Genomic DNA, 23,118 nt, shown 5'->3' with positions numbered 1-23,118 from the left:
TGAATAATTGATGTATCAGGCTACAGGACTAAACATATTACTATTAGGAGGTAACTCTCATAGAGAAGTATGGTTCATGGTTAAAATTACCAAACGCACTCACAACGATGTGGGTTTCAGTTTTAACAATATCTACATATCTTCACAGATTTACTTCATTATAAAATAATATTACAACAATGGAGTCATTATTTTGAAAATAATAATTATGAAAAAATATTAATAACTTTACCACTCTAGTGATGTAACTGTCATCAGTATCATGTATACCACTATGAACTTAATACCTCTTGTTCCTTGAAAACAATTACAAATGTTACAGGAAGTCATTGTTGTGAAAACATTTTACTCGTTTTGTTTTCATATTATGTTTGCTTTCTACTTTTATATAATATACACATTTAAACTGAATTGTGCCATATTCTTATTCCTGATTCTGAAGGTACCACATGCAAACTACAATTTGTTTTATCTTCTGGGTTACACGTGTGCGCTTCATGACATTTATAGGTAGGTACGCTGCAAAAATCCTTTGTGCCGTGTTCATCGTCTGGATTTAGGGGGCACGGGTGGCCCAGTCGTCTAAGGCGCCGCGATTCGCTGTGCAGAGTTGCGTCCCTTGGGCGCGCCAGAAACCTATGATTGTGGGTTCGAATCACGGTTCGCCCCGATTATGTTTCTAGGTTTGTTAGCACCATACCCGTGCTCGTGGGTTTTGTGGTAAACGTCTGAGACCTGCATCACTTCGGGCTTTCCTCCCACATTAAGCTGACTAGCCGCGATATAACTGGAATCACTCACTCGTTTGGATTTAAGTTATCTTGTTCTTAAAGTTGTACGTTTTCTTATTTACGCAGCATTTTCTAGAATGCAAATCAAACAGTTCGCAGACATCACTGCTGTCTGTGGTGCACGGCACGATATCAAACTTGTCTGCTTTATCATTGTCAAATATCTTTTTCAGCGATGAGTAATGTCTCATGGTTTTAGTCATTGTCAAATATTGATTTGTTTGTTTATTGTTTAAAGCCGCACTCAGCAATATTCCAGCTATATGACGGCGGTCTGTAAATAATCGAGTCTGGACCAGACAATCCAGTGATTGATATCATGAGCATCGGTCAACGCAGTTGGGATACGATGACATGTATCAACCAAGTCAGTCTTGGGACAAGCATAGTCGCTTTTTACCCCGGATCTTCACGGGTGGTCAAATATTGAAATAAGGTCATTCGATGGCTAAAACTACATCTATTGACACTATATATTGAATGGATTTTTATAAGTTGTGGTATGTATGGGTTCTTAGCGTAAGTATTTTACTGAAACATTAAAATTACTGCTAATCAAACTTGAGAAAACACACGACCTGACATTATCCGTGCAGTCGATAACAACGACGGGGATGACAGGTTATGGTTGTGCTTTGTATTTTGTCAAAAGCTCGGGGCTTACACTTTTCAATTACTCGGGGCAGATAATCATTAATTCCTCGTAGGTTATTCCCTAATGAATATATACGCAGTCAAAGACGGTTAATCCTTTACAATCCTCGACTGGAACTGTGTCAAGTGGGTACACATGGCGCATTTGACAAATACACATGCGTGTATAGCATTAAGTCCACGTGCACCGAGTCACTCTCAACCGCAGTCCCCTGTTCATGGGAAATGGATTCTTCCGTTGCACACAGACCGCCTGCTGACTCGAAACGCGGTGTTCACACAAATGTTTTTCTTTGTTGAGCATCAATTTAATACATTTGTATTTCAAACTGTTTTTCAAACATGCATCCTTGATGAATATTGCTTTTACCCCACATAAACACACTTGAATTGTTATTTTGCTGTTATGACGCGGGCGCATCGACTTGATAATGAATATACTGTCGAATTGAAATTTATTGACTTAAAACCGAACATTAAAATGACTGATGATTGAAATGTACAAAGGTTTTGTAACATAACATCATTTTGGAACGCCGAGTTCAGGTTGCCATAGCAACTGCTACATTGATTTTACCTGTTGCTGGGCTTCTTCTTGAATGTACGCACATGTTCGGAATAATGACTTCTGACCCTTGTAAATGGGTCATGGGCGTGACTGGTCACATGTCACATACGCTCCTTCCAAATTAAGCTATGCATAGGTGATAGTTCACGGTCGTTCACAGAATGGAGTTGCACGAGTGGAGCAACGCGATCGCGTGGTAGGGGATTCCCCTCAGATTAGCAAACACTGGAAAAACCCAGACTCTCAACGGTGTCTTTCGTTATTGTCGATTTTTGGCCCCTAATATCCATATTAACAATAAATATAAGTATTTTTTACTGCTTTAATACACAAATAAGGGTTGGGATGCGTTTAAATACTTTCATCTGATATATGGCATAGAGTATTTTCCACTTATACTGTCGATATTTACTGCCGACCTCGATGGACAAGTGACAATACCCACGCGTTCGGTTGAAATAGAATTATTACATATTCTACAAAACATTTTATTTTTAAAACACTTAAGTGTCCATTGACTTCAAACTTGATTTTACACGTTTTACATTTATTTTCGATAATTTTTTAGACAAAGATTATATTGACGCTGTGCTAGAGGTTAAAGGTATTTGGGAATTCCCCAGAAAATTTCCCCGCCGAGGTTGTGTGGGAGTGGGTGTTTTGGGATGGGCTTTTAGAAGCGGATATTCAGCATGGAGACAAGGCACTGAGGTAATTTAAACCACGATCAAGCCAACTTCGGATCTAACGTTAGTAATACAAGTTAAAGGTGACTGCATGTCGAATAGAGATCTATATATAGATTGATATATGACGTCACTACTGAATGCTCCATGCACAGGTTGGGAGACGGCCATGTTTTTGTGCACTGAGACTGAACGTACACATTTCTGAAAGGTTTAACTTTTGAGGTGTACGCTATGTGAACATTTTCTTTACATATTTGGGAAGGGGTATATTTATTTTAAATGAATTAAATAGCATACTTCTACCTGAAGCAAAGGAAATGATTGAATGCCCATGACTGATTGAAAAGGAATATGGGAGTGAGACCAAAACAGTAGCGTACATATTACAGGCACTCTCTGATCTGAACTTTTGCACATACCGTCGATGTGGTCAGTGATTTTAACTGCAGCACAAGTGGTGTTACCGTTTAGATTTATGTAAATGCACAGATCGAATTATTAAATTACTTGAGCGGCGCGGAATCATTTGGTAACACGTCACCAACAGAAATCACTTTAGAGATACGTGTCAACCGACCTCAGGGAGATATATAGGGCTCTCGCCTAACATTGTTGATCGTGCAACGTAACTGACTGTTAACAGTGTAGCGGGTTAATAGTCTGGGTAAATTTAAGATGTCATGAAATAGTTTTGCTTTTGCTGCCCATCAAGTTTAATTTGTGAGAATCAAATCCCAGAACCGGTCATTGAAAATCCCCCAAATACAACAAACTCATTTCAACTAAAATTGGTTTTAATATTTTTATGAATTTTTAATTTTGTGTTATGTATACATCTTTTGAAATTCGATGATTAATATAGCAAATTAAAACAGTCGAACATCGTGAAAAAATTCATTAAAACTCTCTTTCTCTATCCATCACAGATATATATATTACACGCATGAAATTAAACTCACACGCATTCTCTCCCATATCGCCATGAACATATATTAAGACACACAAACACCGACACACACAACTTCGTACATAAACGTATGCAACTGCATTTTCATAAACTTTACGCCCACTCGCATGTATATTATCACCTCCACTGCCAAATATACATACACAAATTCTCAAACAGCCACTGTCGAACTTACAAACACGCACGACATGCATAAGCAGAAACAACAGCGAAACCCATAAGCATGAACGTGTATGTTAACACAGGCACAGGAATTCATAACCCCACACATGACAGACATAACGAAAATAAAATTTTGTTTATATATTCATTGAATCAACAATGAACATATCATATTTATCCAAAAAGATCGTATTCACATTATCAGTATAAATATATGATGCATTTCACTCCTGTTGTATCCTGTCAACACACACACACACACAGACACACACGTACACACACACGCGCGCGCACGCGCAACTCACAACGGCCATCAAACAATCAGGTTAATATGCCAGGCGTTATATAGCAGGTATAGACAGAGTATCAGTGTTCATCTATACGGGTCACTCCCTTAGCAATACCCAACTTATATTCTACTTTCGTTTTGAACCTATACAAAATGGCGGACCTGTTACAATTTACAAATTGCACATTTGACAATTAACAATGATCAGGTGAAAGGTATATTTAGGAAATATGTTATGCTGTTTTCTCTTGATGCTAAGACCAAGTTGAATTACATATATTAAATGCTCACGTGGCCGCATTATCTCAAGAAAGCGGATCAGTTTGAAGCAGATCCGGTTTAAGAGGTCGAATTGTTCAGGAAGTCGTTATGACCCGGATCTGGTTATGCATAAACATTCACAAATACATGCAGAGTTATGTGTATTGTAGCTGTTTGATTTTGTGTCGAGTTTTTATGTTTTATACTGTTTGCATGACAGCAGAGAGTGACAATTAGCTGCTATAATGATATTGAACGTTACCGCATATACAGCGGAGTTGATCCCGTCAATCAATTATGCGCAATTGGCGGGTATTATAAATGTACTGAAAGCATGCAGCATCGACTGTGACTGCCGCGGGTCTACATATTAGGTAACAGGGGCACACTGATGTTGATGTTTGACTTGGGATGTTGTTGGTGTCGTGTTGGTGGGATGACTATGATGTTGTGGGAGTAGTAAATGTTAATGGGTTCAGAAGTTGAGCAGATGTTAAGGTGGGTGTTGAGATTTGGTTAAATGTTCATGCTGATGTTAAAAAAGGGTGTTGAGATAGGGCTATGGAGCGATAGTGATGTTAAAGGTGGATGTTAGGATAACTTAGGGAGCGAGTGTGATGTTAAAGATAGGTGTTGGGATTACTTAGGGAGCAATTGTGATGTTAAAGGTGGGTGTTGGGATGACTTAGGGTGTGACTGTGATGTTAAAGGTGGATGTTAGGATGACTTAGGGAGCGATTGTGATGTTAAAAGTGGGTGTTGGGATGACTTAGGGAGCGAGTGTGATGTTAAAGGTGGACTTTTGGATGACTTAGAGAGTGACTGTGATGTTAAAGGTGGATGTTAGGATGACTTAGGGAGCGATTGTGATGTTAAAGATAGGTGTTGGGATTACTTAGGGAGCAATTGTGATGTTAAAGGTGGGTGTTGGGATGACTTAGGGAGTGACTGTGATGTTAAAGGTGGATGTTAGCATGACTTAAGGAGCGATTGTGATGTTAAAGATGGGTGTTGGGATGACTTAGGGAGCAATTGTGATGTTAAAGGCAGGTGTTAGGATGACTCAGGGAGCGGTTGTGATGTTAAAGGTGGGTGTTGGGATGACTTAGGGAGCAATTTTGATGTTAAAGGTGTGTGTAGGGATGACTTATGGAGCAATTGTGATGTTAAAGGTGGTGTTAGGATGACTCAGGGAGCGGTTGTGATGTTAAAGGTGGGTGTTGGGATGACTTAGGGAGCAATTGTGATGTTAAAGGTGGGTCATGGTTGGGATGACTTAGGGAGCGAGTGTGATGTTAAAGGTGGGTGTTGGGATGACTTAGGGAGCGGTTGTGATGTTAAAGATGGGTGTTGGGATGACTCAGGGAGCAATTGTGATGTTAAAGGTGGGTGTTGGGATGACTTAGGGAGCAATTGTGATGTTAAAGGTGGGTCATGGTTGGGGTGACTTAGGGAGCGAGTGTGGTGTTAAAGGTGGGTGTTGGGAAAACTAAGGAAGATAGTCTGATGGTAAAGGTGACTGTCGTAATAATGTTTGGGAGTCCTACTGTTGATATAACTTGGATACTGTTCAAAGCGGTGTTACAGCAAAATCACACTAATATTAGAGTTAGAATTGTTGAAGCGTTGAGAGTTAATATAAATTGTATCTTTGTTGCGTTTAATTATTTGTGGGGAATATGCATGGCAAGAACAAATAAAATTCAACGTTGTTCATCTGGTATAAAACCGGCTTCATTGATAATAACTGGTTCATCATAACCCGGTGCAGGGACAAGTCCGGGTTGTGCGTCAAGTATGAAACAGCCTTAGTTAATCACCACGCCTATATCCGCCTATATGCGGAGCGTTGGTCGTAACGGAGAAACGGTCATGGCACTTGTCGTGGCTTGCATTCTGAAACAAAACAGTCGAGGGATTAATGAAGGTGTATCCTCAGTGTTATGACACTCCTAGGACACTGTTTCATATTGCGTCAGTTTGAATAAGCGCTTGAGGAACGAACTTGTCTGGCTCAGACTTAATTATTTACATGCCGCCGTCATGTGTCTTGAATATGGCTGAGTGTGACATTCACCTACCATTTTGTTCCCAAGATAATCTTTAATGTTGTTCGAGTGGTCACATTAAACAAGGTTCCCGTTACAGGAAGCACTACCACTGTCGTAAGTCAATGCTCAAGTTATCTGTGTTATGACAGTTATAGTGCTACCACTGTCGCAAGTCAATGCTTAAGGCATTTGTGTTAAGACAGTTATAGCACTACCACTGTCGCAAGTCAGTGCTGAAGTGATCTGTGTTATGACAGTTATAGCACTACCACTGTCGCAAGTCAATGCTAAAGTCATCTGTGTTATGACAGTTATAGCACTACCACTGTCGTAAGACAATGCTAAAGTCATCTGTGTTATGACAGTTATAGCACTACCACTGTCGCAAGTCAATGCTGAAGTCATCCTTGTTACGACAGTTATAGTGCTACCACTGTCGCAAGTCAATGCTAAAGTAATCTGTGTTACGACAGTTATAGCACTACCACTGTCGTAAGTCAATGCTAAAGTCATCTGTGTTATGACAGTTATAGCATTACCACTGTCGCAAGTCAATGCTAAAGTCATCTGTGTTAAGACAGTTATAGCACTACCACTGTCGCAGGTCAGTGCTGAAGTCATCTGTGTTATGACAGTTATAGCACTACCACTGTCGCAAGTCAATGCTGAAGTACTATGTGTTATGATAGTTATAGCACTACCACTATCGCAAGTCAGTGCTGAAGTACTATGTGTTATGACAGTTATAGCACTACCACTGTCGTAAGTCAATGCTGAAGTACTATGTGTTATGACAGTTTTAGCACTACCACTGTCGCAAGTAAGTGCTGAAGTACTATGTATTATGACAGTTATAGCACTACCACTGTCGTAAGTCAATGCTAAAGTCATCTGTGGGTAGACAGTTATAGCGCTATCACTGTCGCAAGTCAATGCTAAAGTCATCTGTGGTAAGACAGTTATAGCGCTACCACTGTCGTAAGTCAATGCCAAAGTCATCTGTGGGTAGACAGTTGTAGCGTTATCACTGTCGTAAGTCAATGCTTAAGTCATCTGTGGTAAGACAGTTATAGCGCTACCACTGTTGTAAGTCAATGCCAAAGTCATCTGTGGGTAGACAGTTATAGCGCTAGCACTGTTGTAAGTCAATGCTAAAGTCATCTGTGGTAAGACAGTTATAGCACTACCACTGTTGTAAGTCAATGCCAAAGTCTTCTGTGGGTAGACAGTTATAGCGCTACCTCTGTCGCAAGTCAATGCTAAAGGGGGGCACGGGTGGCCCAGTCGTCTAAGGCGCCGCGATTCGCTGTGCAGAGTTGCGTCCCCTGGACACGCCAGAAACCTATGATTGTGAGTTCGAATCCCGGTTCGCCCCAATTATGTTTCTAGGTTTGTCAGCACCATACCCGTGCTCGTGGGTTTCACCGAAGTGGTAACCGTCTGAGACCTGCATCACTTCGGGCTTTCCTCCCACATTAAGCTGACACGCCGTGATATAACTGGAATAATGTTAAAAGCGGCGTTAAACCCAACTCACTCACTCACAATGCTAAAGTAATATGTGTGTTACGACAGTTATAGCACTACCACTGTCGCAAGTCAATGCTAAAGTAATCTGTGTGTTACGACAGTTATAGCACTACCACTGTCGCAAGTCAATGCTAAAGTATATCTGTGTTGTTCGAACAGTTATAGCACTACCACTGTCGCAAGTCAATGCTAAAGTAATATGTGTGTTACGACAGTTATAGCACTACCACTGTCGCAAGTCAATGCTAAAGTAATATGTGTGTTACAACAGTTATAGCACTACCACTGTCGCAAGTCAATGCTGAAGTAATATGTGTGTTACAACAGTTATAGCACTACCACTGTCGCAAGTCAATGCTAAAGTAATATGTGTGTTACAACAGTTATAGCACTACCACTGTCGCAAGTCAATGCTAAAGTAATCTGTGTGTTACGACAGTTATAGCACTACCACTGTCGCAAGTCAATGCTAAAGTAATCTGTGTGTTACGACAGTTATAGCACTACCACTGTCGCAAGTCAATGCTAAAGTATATCTGTGTTGTTCGAACAGTTATAGCACTACCACTGTCGCAAGTCAATGCTAAAGTAATATGTGTGTTACAACAGTTATAGCACTACCACTGTCGCAAGTCAATGCTGAAGTAATATGTGTGTTACAACAGTTATAGCACTACCACTGTCGCAAGTCAATGCTAAAGTAATATGTGTGTTACAACAGTTATAGCACTACCACTGTCGCAAGTCAATGCTAAAGTAATCTGTGTGTTACGACAGTTATAGCACTACCACTGTCGCAAGTCAATGCTAAAGTAATCTGTGTGTTACAACAATTATAGCACTACCACTGTCGCAAGTCAATGCTGAAGTAATATGTGTGTTACAACAGTTATAGCACTACCACTGTCGCAAGTCAATGCTAAAGTAATATGTGTGTTACAACAGTTATAGCGGTATCACTGATGCAAGTCAATGCTAAAGTCTTTGAGTGACGAACGCTTTTGCGCTACGATCCATGATGCATAAAACACAAGTGTGTCACTGCACCCCAACCACATGGACCGTTGCTCATACTATTATCCACCGGTTTGCGTGGCCCAGATTCTGTTATTTGCAATCTGCCTTGATTAAGCCATAATTTGCTGTCTGTGAACCAAAACCTGATTCTCTCAATTACACCAAATGTACTTACTATGACCCTACCCATCACGAAGACATATTTCAACAGCGTAATGACTCCCTTTGTTAACCTCCAAAACGTGTTTTCAATTTCCCAAAGATTTGTCACACATGATTCTATTTTCGGGTATGCGTCATCCCCGTTACAAGCGGCAACGGTAAACTCTCGTATACAGCTCAACTTGACACGATCAGTAGTAAACGTCATTGTCTAAAAATAGAATGACGTGGCACGTCTCTTCACAACGCAATAAGCTCACCCTCACAAGTCCCAACTATTGCAGTTTCATGTCTATTGTGGTCCCAGGAAGTATGCCTGGATAGGTTTCAGCTTTCTCGAGGTAACTTCAAGTATTGCACAAACGCGATAAAGACCAAAATATAGCCAAAATGTATGCATGCGTCAGTTGAGGGAGACGTAAAGAAAACATGTTTTATGATGTTCTTGTTACTGCCTGCCATATGCAAGACGTTTACAAAACTGCAAGACTCGGTTGCTATGGAATTCCCGACAATGACTGTGCTTACTGACATATAACGTTTAAATCTCGTTTCATAAAACAGTAAATTACAGTTCAACGAGTTAATGGGATTAACATGAAATGATACTCGTTACTCAGATAAGACCAAATAATCTCTGATCAAACTTGTAAATAAAATAAATTCTAACGTTTTGGCGGTAAAACGAGCGTTTAGCAACGTGTAACACATTGGTACTATACTAAAACTGCGTCCAATAGACAGCTGGTGCCGACCAACTCTACCACTGAAATAGTTATGAAAGCAGTGTTCAACCCTTCTTAGTCTCTGTATAAATTAAATCAAAGTTGATTGAGTTTGCATTGTGATAAGATTGTCCACAACCGACCTATGCCATTCATATACTTCCTTGTAGTAACAATGCTTATAGTTAATTTCAATAAATTTTCATTGCATCCTCTACAACTGTTATCACAAGGATGTTCCTGTCGACCCCGGCATTGTATTTTAGTATATACATTTAGTCGAATCAATAGAAGAGAAAGGGAATGTCAAATGAAAGGACAACATGACCGTAACTTATAGTAGAAATACCGCATTTCGGGACCGACCATTCCATATTCGTGCAGGGGCTGATGAAAACATATTGGGATTGTGTATGGAGACTTAACCAGATATTCTATAAACATTGAAATAATGAGCCTAAATATGTTTTGTAAAAGCTATTATTTCGTTCAAACCTTCATATTAACCCGACATACAAACCATAGTTTTGGCTGTTTACTGACCGTATTGGACGACGCACAGATTGAGTGCACTTCCGGGATTGGGGTACGAGGGTTGACTGATAAGTTCTGAGCCTCACTTAGAAACACTTGACCTAAAGACATAAATTTGTGTTCTTTTCAGCATATAATTCCCTTTCACATTGATAAACTTAAGCTAACAATATTGGAGGGACTTTATCCCAGTTTCGTAGAAGTCTTTCTCTTGGCTCTTGGGACGGTCGGGTAGTCTAGTGGTTAAAGAAGACCCGGTTCGATTCCCGACATGGGTACAATGTGTGATACCCATTTCTGGTGTCCCCCGCTGTGATATTGCTGGATTATTGCTAAAAGCGGGGTACAGCCATACTCACCCACTCACTCTCTTGGCTGTCCAAAAGGTCCTTCACAGCTGCTATGCCGTCATCGTTCGAGTTGAAATGTAATCCGGTTGTAGCTTTCTTCACGTTGGGAGTCACAGATGGAAGTCTAACGGGGCCAGATCAGGAGAATAGGGTAGGGGCTGAAGGTGTTCAAAGCTACGCTCGTGGATTGTAGCCATGGCAATGACTGATTTGTGCACTAGTGTATTGTCCCGATGAAAGGGTACCCCTTTTCTCAGCTTCCCACGTCTCTTCGTCAAAATGTCATCCCGAAATTGCCCCCAAAGTGCAGAATAATATCCGTTATTGTCTGGTCTGGAAGATAGTCCACCATGATAACAACCTCGACAATCCAGAAAAAACGAAGGCTATTGCCTTTCCAACTAATGGGACATACTTTGCCTCCTTTGGTGGTGGTGATGTCAAATGCTTCCAATGTTTTGATTGTTGTTTGGACATGGTCACAAATCGTTGCAAGAACCTTTTTGGATCAGCTTCAAACAGAGCCTGATTATCACAAGACGTGTTGTACTCAACGAGCTGAAACTTTCTTTATTGCCAAAGTTTAACGGAATGTACTCTATCCAGGGAAATGCCTACTGAACGAGCAATATGAAGCACATTCATTCGCCGGTTTTGCAGGATGGGGGTCGTCTTCATTAAGGCTCTCCTTGTCACACTTAAACTGCTGCCCCCCCCCCCCCCCCTCTTTATGGTATGCTTCCCAAGCGTTGTACACATATCCCCACGAATGGTTTTTGGTGTAATTCAGCAATCCTACTCAACATATTCTTATACCTTATCACAGAACGTTAAAGTGTGTCCATTTTCCAAAGATCACAGACCCCTGCTCATTTTACTGGCTTGTAACAGCAATACGATTTGCTCAATTATGGATATACCTCTTTGACCTTATGTAAAGTCCACAACAAAAGATTTCACTATGAAGCAACTCCTTCCCTTTGAGACTCAAAACTTATCATCAGCACTATTCCATAAGTCCGTCATACAGATGCCAGCTACCTCAGATCAGATGGAAACCTAGAAGGAAGACCATGGCAAACGTTAAAATTACCAGTTTGTCCATCACCATGACCACGAACGATAAATAACGTTATTACTGCCACTTCGTGCCAAATGCGAAAATACATAGTGAGATTGAAATACTACTAAGGTTGAAACTACAAGATTACACAGGACTTTATGTATTGTGTATAAAACTGATATGTTTTGACATAATACATAACCCACTCATAGGTTAAATTGCTTCAGTTTGTTTGTTTTTAACAATGGTGATTTTATGATGACTGACCATCATAAAACGATTTGTGTTGGCTACCTTGTTTGATAGAGTAATGACTAAAACGTTGTGAAAGCTAAACCTTCTATCTGTTTTACATAAAGACTACAGCTGTGTTAAAAAAGAAGACTGGATTTACTTATCATTAGTAGTCATCACAACTATTGACTGTGACAACGTTGCTCAAATATGTTTTTCAAAATGTGTGTCAGAACGTTTTGTCTGAATATCTGAAGCATATCCCGTATATCATATGGTCGGCCCCACCCCTCGCCCCACCCCCAGTATATGCAAACACTAAAATGTCAAATCGATGGTCATAAAACATAAATACAGCGAAACACAGTTAATCATGGCGGTAATCACACATTTCCGAATAAACGAAACATTTCATCACACAGTCCTTCTTGATACAAACCAATTGTAATTAAAGTTTCAACAGATCTCCAACAATTATACAAAGCAATTGCTTTGGTCATCAAGCGATCTCTATCTCTAACAGCATCTAAAGCTGCTCTGTTCAGGCTGTTCTTCATCATCATTGATTGTACTACTACTACTCCTACTACGACAACGACAACTACTACTACTACTACTACTACTACGACGACGACGACGACTACTACTGCTGCTGCTACTACTACTACTACTACGTCATCAAGCGATCTCTAACAGCATCTAAAGCTGCTCTGTTCAGGCTGTTCTTCATCATCATTGATTGTACTACTACTACTCCTACTACGACAACGACAACTACTACTACTACTACGACGACGACGACGACGACTACTACTGCTGCTGCTACTACTACTACTACTACTACGACGACGACGACGACTACTACTACTGCTACTACTACTACTACTACTACTACGACAACGACGACGACTACCACCACCACTACTACTACCACTACTCCAGTCTTTGGGTATCGCTCGGTGGCATCACACAGACACTCGCATACAGTTGGTGTATGAAATATACTTTCAGGTCTGAAGATCTGCTCCGACAGGGCAACCTGTGAAGGGCGGCATGCTAGACTGGAGCCGACTCGCATACTCTCAAAGCCCAGACACTTCCAGTAATCCCAAGGTATAGTATTTGGTTATTAAGTTGCATATTTTCCTGCAGCACTTGGCGTAAGTGTAAGAAGCTTAATCGAAACGTCACGAAATGCAATAAACCAGTAGTTATCCATAAAGCTGTATACTCTTGTATACTCACCAACTTCTAAAATGGCAATAAAAAAGTCATTAGATATGTTTTAAATTCATCTGTCCGTTTGAGGTGAGTTGGCATTACTTCGTGTTGAAGATGTAATGTGCATCTCAATATGAAGATTCTGTCATAATAATAACATTTCATGTTTCACCTCATTATGTTGAACATGTTCTGGGGCACATGTGGTCTAATGGTCTAATTTGCAGTGTTGAGTAGTATCCCATAGCCATATCAAAATCCGTTTGAATTCTAGATTCACCTGTCATCAATATACCACGTCTGTGATGTTCACTTAATGTATGCCGTCATGCAGTGATATAACTGAAATACTGCTACTTTCATTTCCGTATGACGCTTTCTAATGATTATACCTACCCTTCCTTTCAGCACAGGGGAAGATATGGAAGCACCTCTTTTTATGAGTATCTCCTCGAATCTTCTGATTATAGAGATCGAGAAACCCGTCCTGGAGGTGTGATTATTTACCTAATACCTCTCTTTCACACTTCCCGTATGTTGAGAGAGGAGGATGACACCACTGGCGAGCCATCCAAATTATCTCCATCAATTCCAACGTTGCCTAGTTTACCTGAGTTTGATAAGATTTTGTCTGATGATGTTCCTAAGCCTCGTCGTCGATCAAGATCTCCAAGGAAGGTGCTAAGAGTAGCTTCTGAGTCGAAATCTGTCCATAAAGTTAAAAAACAACGACAGCTCCTCCCTAAACCACCTGAGAAAACAACCTCACCATTAACTAGTCATTCTCCATCTTTCTTTTCATTTGAGTCTTCGGGTGTATTTGTAGACTTATCCGATGTTGAATTTGATGAATCAGAACTCACGTCAACAATAATACCTGATGAGCTTTCAGACATATATGGTGACTTCACGGAGCCCACACCCAGCACAAGTCAACACGATATAGATGTTTTCGAAGCAGTGACAGAGCCAGACTTAGAGGAAGATTCAGGCCCAAGTATCTCAGGCTTTAGCAGGAAAAGACACAGTGACATTCCTCTTATTTTGGACCTCTCTTCATCATCTACAGAGGCATATCCTGTGTTTGAACGAAGTTCAGATGAGGTTGTAAAGACTTTTGTACATGCAGAAGAGCAAGAAGGAAATCAAGAGCCAGGCCCAAGTGTCTCAGGTTTGAGCAAGAAAAGACCCAGTGGCATACCTCTTACTTTTGATATCTCTTCATCAGAGGCAGAGGCATCTCCTGGGTTGGGAAGAACGTCGGATGAGGTAGTAAAGGTTTTCGTATATGAAGAGGACCAAGAGGTAAAGCAAGCAGCTGCTGAATCCGAAAAGTCTCAGTCTGTGTTGCCGTTGATTAAAGAAGAACTGAGGACCAGGATTCAACTGAGACGACTAATATCCGGGGATGGAGACACAGAACCCGATATTAAAAAACCGTATAAGGTGAATTACTGTCCCATAACTCATCTATCCCAACTTACCGATGTAGTCGTTCATCTTCTCCTTTGAATGTGTCACAAAACTAAACGTCACTGCATCACTTTCAACACTTAACACTGAGAGCATAGCTTTGGAATCATACCACTCCACCGGATACCTGAACCATTATCATATCTGTATCAACATTAAAACAATTGTAGAGAAAATGCATGATAATTTAAAAAAGAAATGCATCATATAGCATATATATGCTTCCTATATGCCTATATTTCCCTCCTCTAAAATGGCACTCGCCTTTGTGGTACAAATATGTCATCACTACTAATTATGTATGTCATCCCTAATGACAATGCCATGCATCAGTATATGGCTTGGTACAAATACCTTTATCACTCACTTTGAAATCTCCAGTATGGCTTTCTGAGGTAAGTAACTTCACTGTTAGGTGAAATGCTTGGTCATATATGCGTTAGTTATAGTGCCCTACAATCTTTTGTATGTGAATATTCTCCAATACATGCAACATGAGAAGATCGACAGGATGGAAACAGTAAGTATGAAATAGAATGGTTTGAACGCCGCCCGTTACTATATAGAGCCCAATTACTCTTAATGAGATTCCCACACAAAATGCTGTTGTCTTTGGAGACAGTAGAGATATTGGTACAAACCAAACTGAGAATCACCGGATACATCCGATGGATAACCAAGGGAAATGCAAAGAAGTTAACACATAAAGTTTAAATAAATCTAGAAAGGGATAAGTGAGGTACTTGATTTGAGGGAAGGTGGGAATGTAACCATCTGAAAGAAAGTATTGTATTTACAGCATTACGATTTTAATAAATGTCTTCAGATGATGATACCCAAGATGGCAACGTTGAATGCATGGCTACACCGATTCAAAGTATAGTTGGTGTATTAGTATTTTAAGTTGAAAAAAATACGCAAAATAAGGTTTCATAGTATTGCTGTGAAAAAATGGCGTTCTTCATGGCAAGCTTTCAAACGAAGAGCGAAGTTAAGCATACAGGTAACATAATTCTAAAGATACCAAGCAAAAGAAATATCTTATGTGTTATTATTTGTCATCATTTAAGGGACTGTGTGCATGTATGGTATTGCCAAGCCAAAATCTCCGTGGAGCCAACGTTCTTAAGAAAGAAATCACGTTGGAATATGTTAGTACGACATGCTACTGGCTAAATAAAGTAATCGTCTCACAGGTGAGGTATGTTTACCTTGGGTAGGGCCGGGATGTGTTTATTTCCTATTTTGGGCACAGGTGTACAGAGATATCCGAGGTAAGAAGGGATGTTATGTTATTCTGTAGAAATATGGAATCATGTATGTATTGCATAAGGTATTGTGTGTATGTTTCCATGCATGTTTCCCCTTTAATATCAGATGTTAATTATTGTGATGATGACAAAGAACAACATGAAGGTTTCATACTCCGTGTCATGAAACAAACGAGATCAAGCTATTGCTGAACATGACTTATTGCAAGTGAATTTAGGACTTCACATTGCCCTGAGACCATTGTATTGTGTGGATGTTGTGTTGTAGTCAGTTCACTCTTCTCAATAGTCTTACGTGTTACCACTGAAGCTGAAAGTGAAGACTCTGATTCTATTTGAAATTCAAACTTACTGTTTCAGACTGAATTTGTTGGATAAATCTTTGCTGTAGAGCTCGTTATTGTGTGCACTTACCTGTTTGCTGTTTATCACTGTTATTTTCGAACTCATTAACTTTGCTAAATGATCTAGGCAACGACATGGGGTTGCCCAGTCTTGATTATTGTCAGCACTCCAACATGCTGCCAGTATCTGTGCTCCAATTCATTTGAAATACACGTGTATGTCTTGATGTAATGACATAACTTGTAAATATGTTTACAAGGTAAGTATATATGTATACTCACACGCAAAAGAAACGCAAGTCGAGTATGCAGTATACATGTTATTTATTTTCAACAGTAAAGACAAGAAATACTAATAGGGCAAGATTGACAAAAATTTGACTGACGACAGTTTAATGGATTAAAAGGCAGATGACATAATTGATTTTTCAAATGTTAATGGCTTACACAGTTTCGAGTCAATACCCAAAATGTCAGTCAATAACTGGTGTGACCACCATTAGCGTTGATCGCTGCCACACATCTCCTGTACACTGAGTGGATCAGACGATTTGTGAAGGCCCTAGGGATCCTCCTGCACACATCCAGAGCAGCTGTGCGTACGTCATCGGCAGTTGTAGGGACTGGGCGCACATTGTGCAGACGCCTTTGAACCTCATCACACAAGTGTTCGATGGGGTTCAGATCAGGGATGTTGTGTTGTTGCAGAAAGGCCATGGTAGCTCTGGCAACATGGGGACGAGCGATCTCCTGCTGGAAAATGTGTTGTTGATGTTGTGCAAAAAATGGAACAACGTGGGGTCTGATCACTTGGTCGATATACCGATGAGCATTGACGCCGTGTCCCCGATCTTGACCAACATTCAGAAAGCACATGGGTCCAAGTCTCGCATTAAGTCCAATCCCTGCCCATATCATGACGCTAGGTCCACCCGATGGATCCCTTTCCACAACGTTTCTGTCAGCGAAACGATCACCTCGACGCAGCCAAATTCTGACTCTTCCGTCTGCATGGGAGACACAAAAGCGACTTTCATCAGAGAAGATGACACGCCTCCACTCAGGATGACGCCAATTGTGATGACCCTGTGCCCACTGAAGTCGTGCTTGTCGATGCCGTGGTTGAAGAACAGGACGACGTGCTGGTCGGCGACATCTGAGGTTGTTGGAACGGAGACGTGTCGAATGTGTCGATTATGTGTTCCTATGGTCTGTCAAGCACTTTCACTGCAGTTAGAAACGGATGCCTCTGGTGTTGACGGGTAATCTGCCGATCTTGTCGAGGTGTGGTGACCCTAGGACGACCGCTCCGAGGAAGGTCATCTGTGGTCCATGTAGCATTGTATCGATGCAGGAGACGGTAAATTGTGGTTACGTTAACGTTGAAATGACGAGCAACATCTTGCACAGACTCTCCATTTTCCAAACGTCCGATAGCCTGGTTTCTCCGAATTTGAGTTAGGCGTGGCATTGTTGACCAAGGAGTGGTAGGTCCAAGAATCGGCCACAGTTTTATACCCACTACAGTTCGTGACAGTTCGTGCATTTTCGATTTCGCGAGGAATGGGTGCATGATACCCACATATTAATTAAAATGGTGCGTTTTGGCGATTCGTTTTTTATGTTGCGTTTTTACTCGTGGCTTTCAAAATACAACCAAAAATATTGATAACACTATCAGGTTTAACTACATGCTAAAACTCGTATCAATTTATGGTTCCGTGTTTGTTACCTATTTGCTTAAAACCACTTGCGTTTCTTTTGCGTGTGAGTATATATCATACAGCACGCCTCCCCAAATGAAATGTATTTGCTAAAGCTATATGTATTGGGTATTGGGTATCCTGATAAAAGAGAAAAAGTTGAAAGAATATAGATAACTTGCCGATAGAGGCAGGATTGGCCACGGACCCTCAAGCTATGGATGAAATTTCTGAAAACAATCAAAGTCAGGTGACACCAATGATTGTATGGGCAGGCAATAAAGGTAGTTTCAGATTCTTTTATGATATTTAATGCACAGACAAGTGACTTTACACAAACATACATTCTGATTCATTAAGTAACTGCTAATGATTAACCATGTCGGTTCCAAAATTCTAAACCGAGGTATGTGGGTAAACAAGTCTAGCAAATATAAGAATGGACTTTTGCCAGTGAGAATATTATGACATCATAAGTATGTAAAGGAGGCGAGACGCATCTTTTTGAGACATGCAAAAAATGTGAATAACAATACGCTTGCAGCTCTTGCACATACATCATTCTCAATGGCGAGCGGTCGTGGTCATGCTACATTCAGGGGATTCCAGCTTGGTAACAAAGCTCCTTGAAATATAAGTTTCATTGAACTCTACTTGTAGCTCTATCTGTAACTCTAAAGTCATTATCCCTATAACATTTTGAGTTGTACAGTATCTGAGGTGACGAATGAGACAGCTGGATTTGATATCCATATAGAGAGTTATGATATACTGAATAATTCTATAGTTAAGTTTCAGTCTGCATTGAAAAAAATGAAATTAATATGATAATAATTTGCAGTACCAGAAAGCTTGATTATGTAAAGGCTTGATAATGTGTGTCAATCTAGCCGTGGCACTTAATTCAACATCTTAACCTGGACTTACTATAGGCTGTGAATAATAGAACCTCTTAACCAAGGCAAGACTCAGAAAGCAAAGAAGAGACTTACAAAGTGAGATCCAAACCATTCTAAAGAAACAAACTATCAACATGTATATGGGAATGCTTTGCCTAGTTCCTTGTCCCAAGAGTTGAATCCTTTGAAGTTTCACCTTGATATTCTTTGTTGTCTCTAATAAGAGGATAGAGAAGAAAAGAAACAGTTTAGTTTTGCCAGGTGAGTCAACGAAAGTAGGATGGCCATGTCACCATAATGACATATGACATTATCTGGGACGAGATCACACTTTTGATGTGCGATTGTTCCTATTGGCATTGCGTTGATTTAGTAGACTTTGTTGAATTATGCATATTGTCACAGAGCTCCACCATCCCTAAATGACCAATCAATTGCTAATAGATTATTTGCATACACTCACATCGGAGTTGTTGAATGGTGGCTTTACTCGTCACTTTACTAGGTATGCTACACGACTGAAGTCCTCGATTTACACGTCTTTGTGTATTTTGGTTTTCACCTTTTATCAGGTAAATCTTGCTGTATTGCCACCACAAATGATGATAATAATTGAGATCTATAGGGATGGTGGCTAAAGGTCTGTGACAATAACTGACCATGTAGATAAATGTTCATTGTGTACAATGTTCGTTTGTATTGGTGTTACGAACACCACGGACGTTCATAAAAAATGAAGGATGTTTAGTTGCGTTTACACTTCAAAGAGTAAAGTGCCACTTAAAAAGGTTAGATGATATTGATTAAGATACCACGTTTTATCATGTATATATCATGTATATATCTACCCATCTTGCACATATTTACACGGGTTGATTGTGGACATTACATGCTGTCTTAGAGGTATATCCAGAAAGAAAACTTTAGTCAGTTGAGCAAGTTGTTTCGCAGTGACAAGTCAGTAAAATAAGCAGGGGTGTATTAATTTGCAAAATGGACAAATGTGAGGAACGGTGATGATCAAGTTCTTGCCAATTGTTGTTTGGACTGGAAGAGGTAAATCAAGATTTCATCCATAGTCACAAATCGTTACACTCACCTTTCTGGATCAACTTCAAACAGAGATAGATAACCATGAGAACTCCTTGTTTTTCTATCAGATGTCAAAAGATTGGAACCCAACGAGCTGATACTGTCTTCATTTCCAAAGTATGTGTGATAATGGAATCCTGGTAAATGTAAATGAACTAACGATATGTCACTCGATCATTCTCTAGTCGGTCATCAACTTATTATGGATTCTCTTGATAATTTATCTTTTTTGAGACGTAACAGGCTTACCAGCACAGGGTTACCTTCAAGGCTCTGCCTAGTGACAGCCAAACAATTTGCTCAATTGACTCAAACTTTTGTGGATATACTTCCTTGACATCATATTATGTCCCAAACAAAACTACGCAATTCCTTCAATGTGAGAATTATAACTTAACAATCAACTCTTGTATATTAACAATAATCTTTCTGAGGGGATGTTTTAGGCGGGGCATTCCTTTCCCTTCTTTCTCTACCTGTATGCGAAGAAGATTCCTTTCAGATTTGTGCCTTGTATATATCAACGTATAACAGCTATCTTTGTCAGTATTGCAACCTTGTGACAACTGCATGGGTACTATCATTCTGTTTCATTAATCATATGGTTTGGGATAACAGGCATTTTCAGACATTTCAGCGAGGTGAAATTTGAAAGTCCTCGTTCCACAACTAATCTCTACTCTCCAGGCTCTAGATCTATATTAGGACCAACACAATCTGGCCTGTTTTATTAATTACCATGGGTTTAGGTTTGGTTGACATGGTGCACATATTCATCAAGTCATTTAGTTAAGGGTTAAAAAATGTCTCTGAAGAAGATATGCATGAAGACAACTGTCATGAATCAAAACCACAGTTGATTCTGGATGTTTTGAAACTTGCAGGAAGCATTTTCACATTTACATGTAACATGAAAAGCACAACATATAGTTGTTCAATCTCCTAGGAGACTATACTTCTTGCAAAACCTTCAATATGATAGCATCACAATTGTACCTGTACAGTCTAGAAGAATATGCTACTTTGACAAAAACAATTGCAGCTCTACAGTCTAGAAGAATATGCTACTTCAACAAAATTTAAATGTCAGAAAAATGCACCTGTGTAGATTCTTTGAATAATGTCTAAGTTGAAATAGTGATTGTAGCTGTAGACTATTTAACTCTAAAGTCTACTTACTCCGTATTTGATCTCACTGGGGACCTTTTTGTTGCAACTTTATCAGATGACATTAGATGAATTGAAAAAACGTGAGAGAAAGAAGGAACAGAACCGACGGGCGGCTCTGCGATCAAGACAGAAACAAACAGATCAAGAGGGAGAGATCGTACAGGTAGATATCGGCACTAGATATAATAACTTATTTCTATGTCAGCAGCCGTCAAATAGCTGTAATATTGCTGATTCCTATGTTAAACTATAAACAAACAAAAATTGTCAGCGATGTGAATGTAAGCTCACCATTGATCATGGATTTCTGTTAACAAAGGACGAAGCTGATTAAAAAAATAAATGTCATTATTTCTTCTTGAAAACCAATTTTACAAAACAGATGACTTATATGATCATCATGTAGCATTTTCAAAAATTCAGCTTGGTATATCGACACTCAGATTGTAGTTGTAGAGGTGTTGAAGTGGTGGATCTGAAACGCGAGCAATGCATTTAAGGAAGTCAGTGAAAAGAGAATTGTAATATTATCTTATTCAAAAGTTTATTAACTGTAATCTAAAACTCACCTACCCGACTGCCTTGGAGCTTGGACAATTGGAGTCAAATTTACTTTCAATCTGTTATTTGAACAGAGGCACCGTGATCATCTGAAATGGAATGGGGTTTTGGAAAAGGAAAAGGAAGAATTGAAAAAGGAACGCCATTGGTTGGTCAAGCAACTTGAGCATCATGTCACTACTGAATGTATGCTGCCACGTTGTGCAACAGATATGGTATATGTCCAAAATATCAAAAGTGGTCATCTTCAACAAAGTTAATAGTGTCACCAGCAATACATATGTTCTGCACTCAAGCATGCACATTCAAATACACCCATGCTGTTAGATACTTTATTGCTGTGCTTATCGTTTTGCACACGGATGTCCTTTACCCCAAATAAGGAATCATCATTTAAGAATTGTGTCTGTACATTACGTAATGTCAGGAATTTATGAAACAGAAAATATATTTTTTACTAGTGGAATGGAGGTTGATAAGGATGTTATGAACAATATATTTGTATCGTCTATAGAATATATTGCCATTCTCAGGGACAACGATATGAATTCATTTATCAATTAGACAACTAGACAAAGAAAGGGCACCCAATGAAGCCAGTTTAGATCCTTAAAAGAATCACGTCAAGGTGTTACGCAGAACTAATACAAGGTCCAGAAGAACCTATTAGGAGATGAAAAGGAAAGACAAGAGCTGGCCACAGGAAGCAGACCCTGGTCATTAAACCATCAACTCCAATGCTTCAAATACACCAGACACTACCAAGGATGGAAGGGCAGTTTTAACGGGCTGTTCTGGGTCTCGACAACACGAACAGAAGTGGAGGACCCGATGGAACAGAAGAAGCTGCATCTTCCCAGCTGCTTTAGGGATGGACCATAACATTTCTGAGAGTGGGAGGGCGTCCAGTGATCTTTTTTAGACCTGAGTACAAATTATTCTTCCAACTCGTCACCCCGAGAATATCCAATGGTCAGCTCCTTGGTTTCAGCTTGATATTCGTGGTATGCTTTTATTGTTACAATTCTTTATCAAGCAATGACGGAATTTAAAACATCATGCTTCAAGTCTAATATTGATCTCATCACCAGGTGATTGACATATTTTGTTAATTAATGACATATAATGTTAATATCTATGATTTCTAACAGTCTGCAGAACATGATTATCCTTTCCGCAAACACCTGGTGTCACTTTACAGTGATTCATTGATATAATGTTCACCTATATTTTCCTTTTACGCCCAATGGGATCTGTTTCGGCAAATAATCGATAACTAATTATCTCGGGCGTTGACGTTTATATTCGCGCATGTGTTCTAAATAAAGTAGACATCG

General features: G+C 39.8%; 1 protein-coding gene across 2 annotated transcripts; it reads left to right on the top strand.

Annotated features, from left to right (window-relative positions):
• Positions 1-2,653: 2,653 nt before the first annotated feature.
• On the top strand, positions 2,654-22,867 carry LOC139469091 (uncharacterized). 2 transcript variants are annotated; one of them, XM_071251219.1, is made up of 5 exons: positions 2,654-2,724; positions 13,059-13,160; positions 13,677-14,714; positions 21,276-21,383; positions 21,856-22,867. In XM_071251219.1, exons 2-5 carry the CDS (start codon positions 13,101-13,103, stop codon positions 22,039-22,041), a joined length of 1,392 nt encoding a protein of 463 aa, XP_071107320.1. In that variant the 5' UTR covers positions 2,654-2,724; positions 13,059-13,100; the 3' UTR covers positions 22,042-22,867. The 2 variants fall into 2 exon arrangements, with proteins under 2 accessions (XP_071107320.1, XP_071107321.1); XM_071251220.1 differs by lacking the exon at positions 2,654-2,724 and adding an exon at positions 9,421-9,482.
• Positions 22,868-23,118: the final 251 nt, after the last annotated feature.

The sequence above is a fragment of the Haliotis cracherodii genome, unplaced genomic scaffold, assembly GCF_022045235.1.
Source record: "Haliotis cracherodii isolate W230 unplaced genomic scaffold, xgHalCrac1.p SCAF_2, whole genome shotgun sequence".
Taxonomy (NCBI): domain Eukaryota; kingdom Metazoa; phylum Mollusca; class Gastropoda; order Lepetellida; family Haliotidae; genus Haliotis; species Haliotis cracherodii.
This window is presented reverse-complemented; position numbering and strand designations above follow the sequence as displayed.

What these genes read in the sequence shown, in the direction of transcription:
- LOC139469091 (XM_071251219.1), top strand. Translation starts at nt 13,101, where the DNA reads ATGCTAGACTGGAGCCGACTCGCATACTCTCAAAGCCCAGACACTTCC. An exon ending in ACACTTCCAGTAATCCCAAG is followed by an intron (nt 13,161 to 13,676) that starts GTATAGTATTTG and finishes CCTTCCTTTCAG; the next exon opens with CACAGGGGAAGATATGGAAG. An exon ending in ATATTAAAAAACCGTATAAG is followed by an intron (nt 14,715 to 21,275) that starts GTGAATTACTGT and finishes CAACTTTATCAG; the next exon opens with ATGACATTAGATGAATTGAA.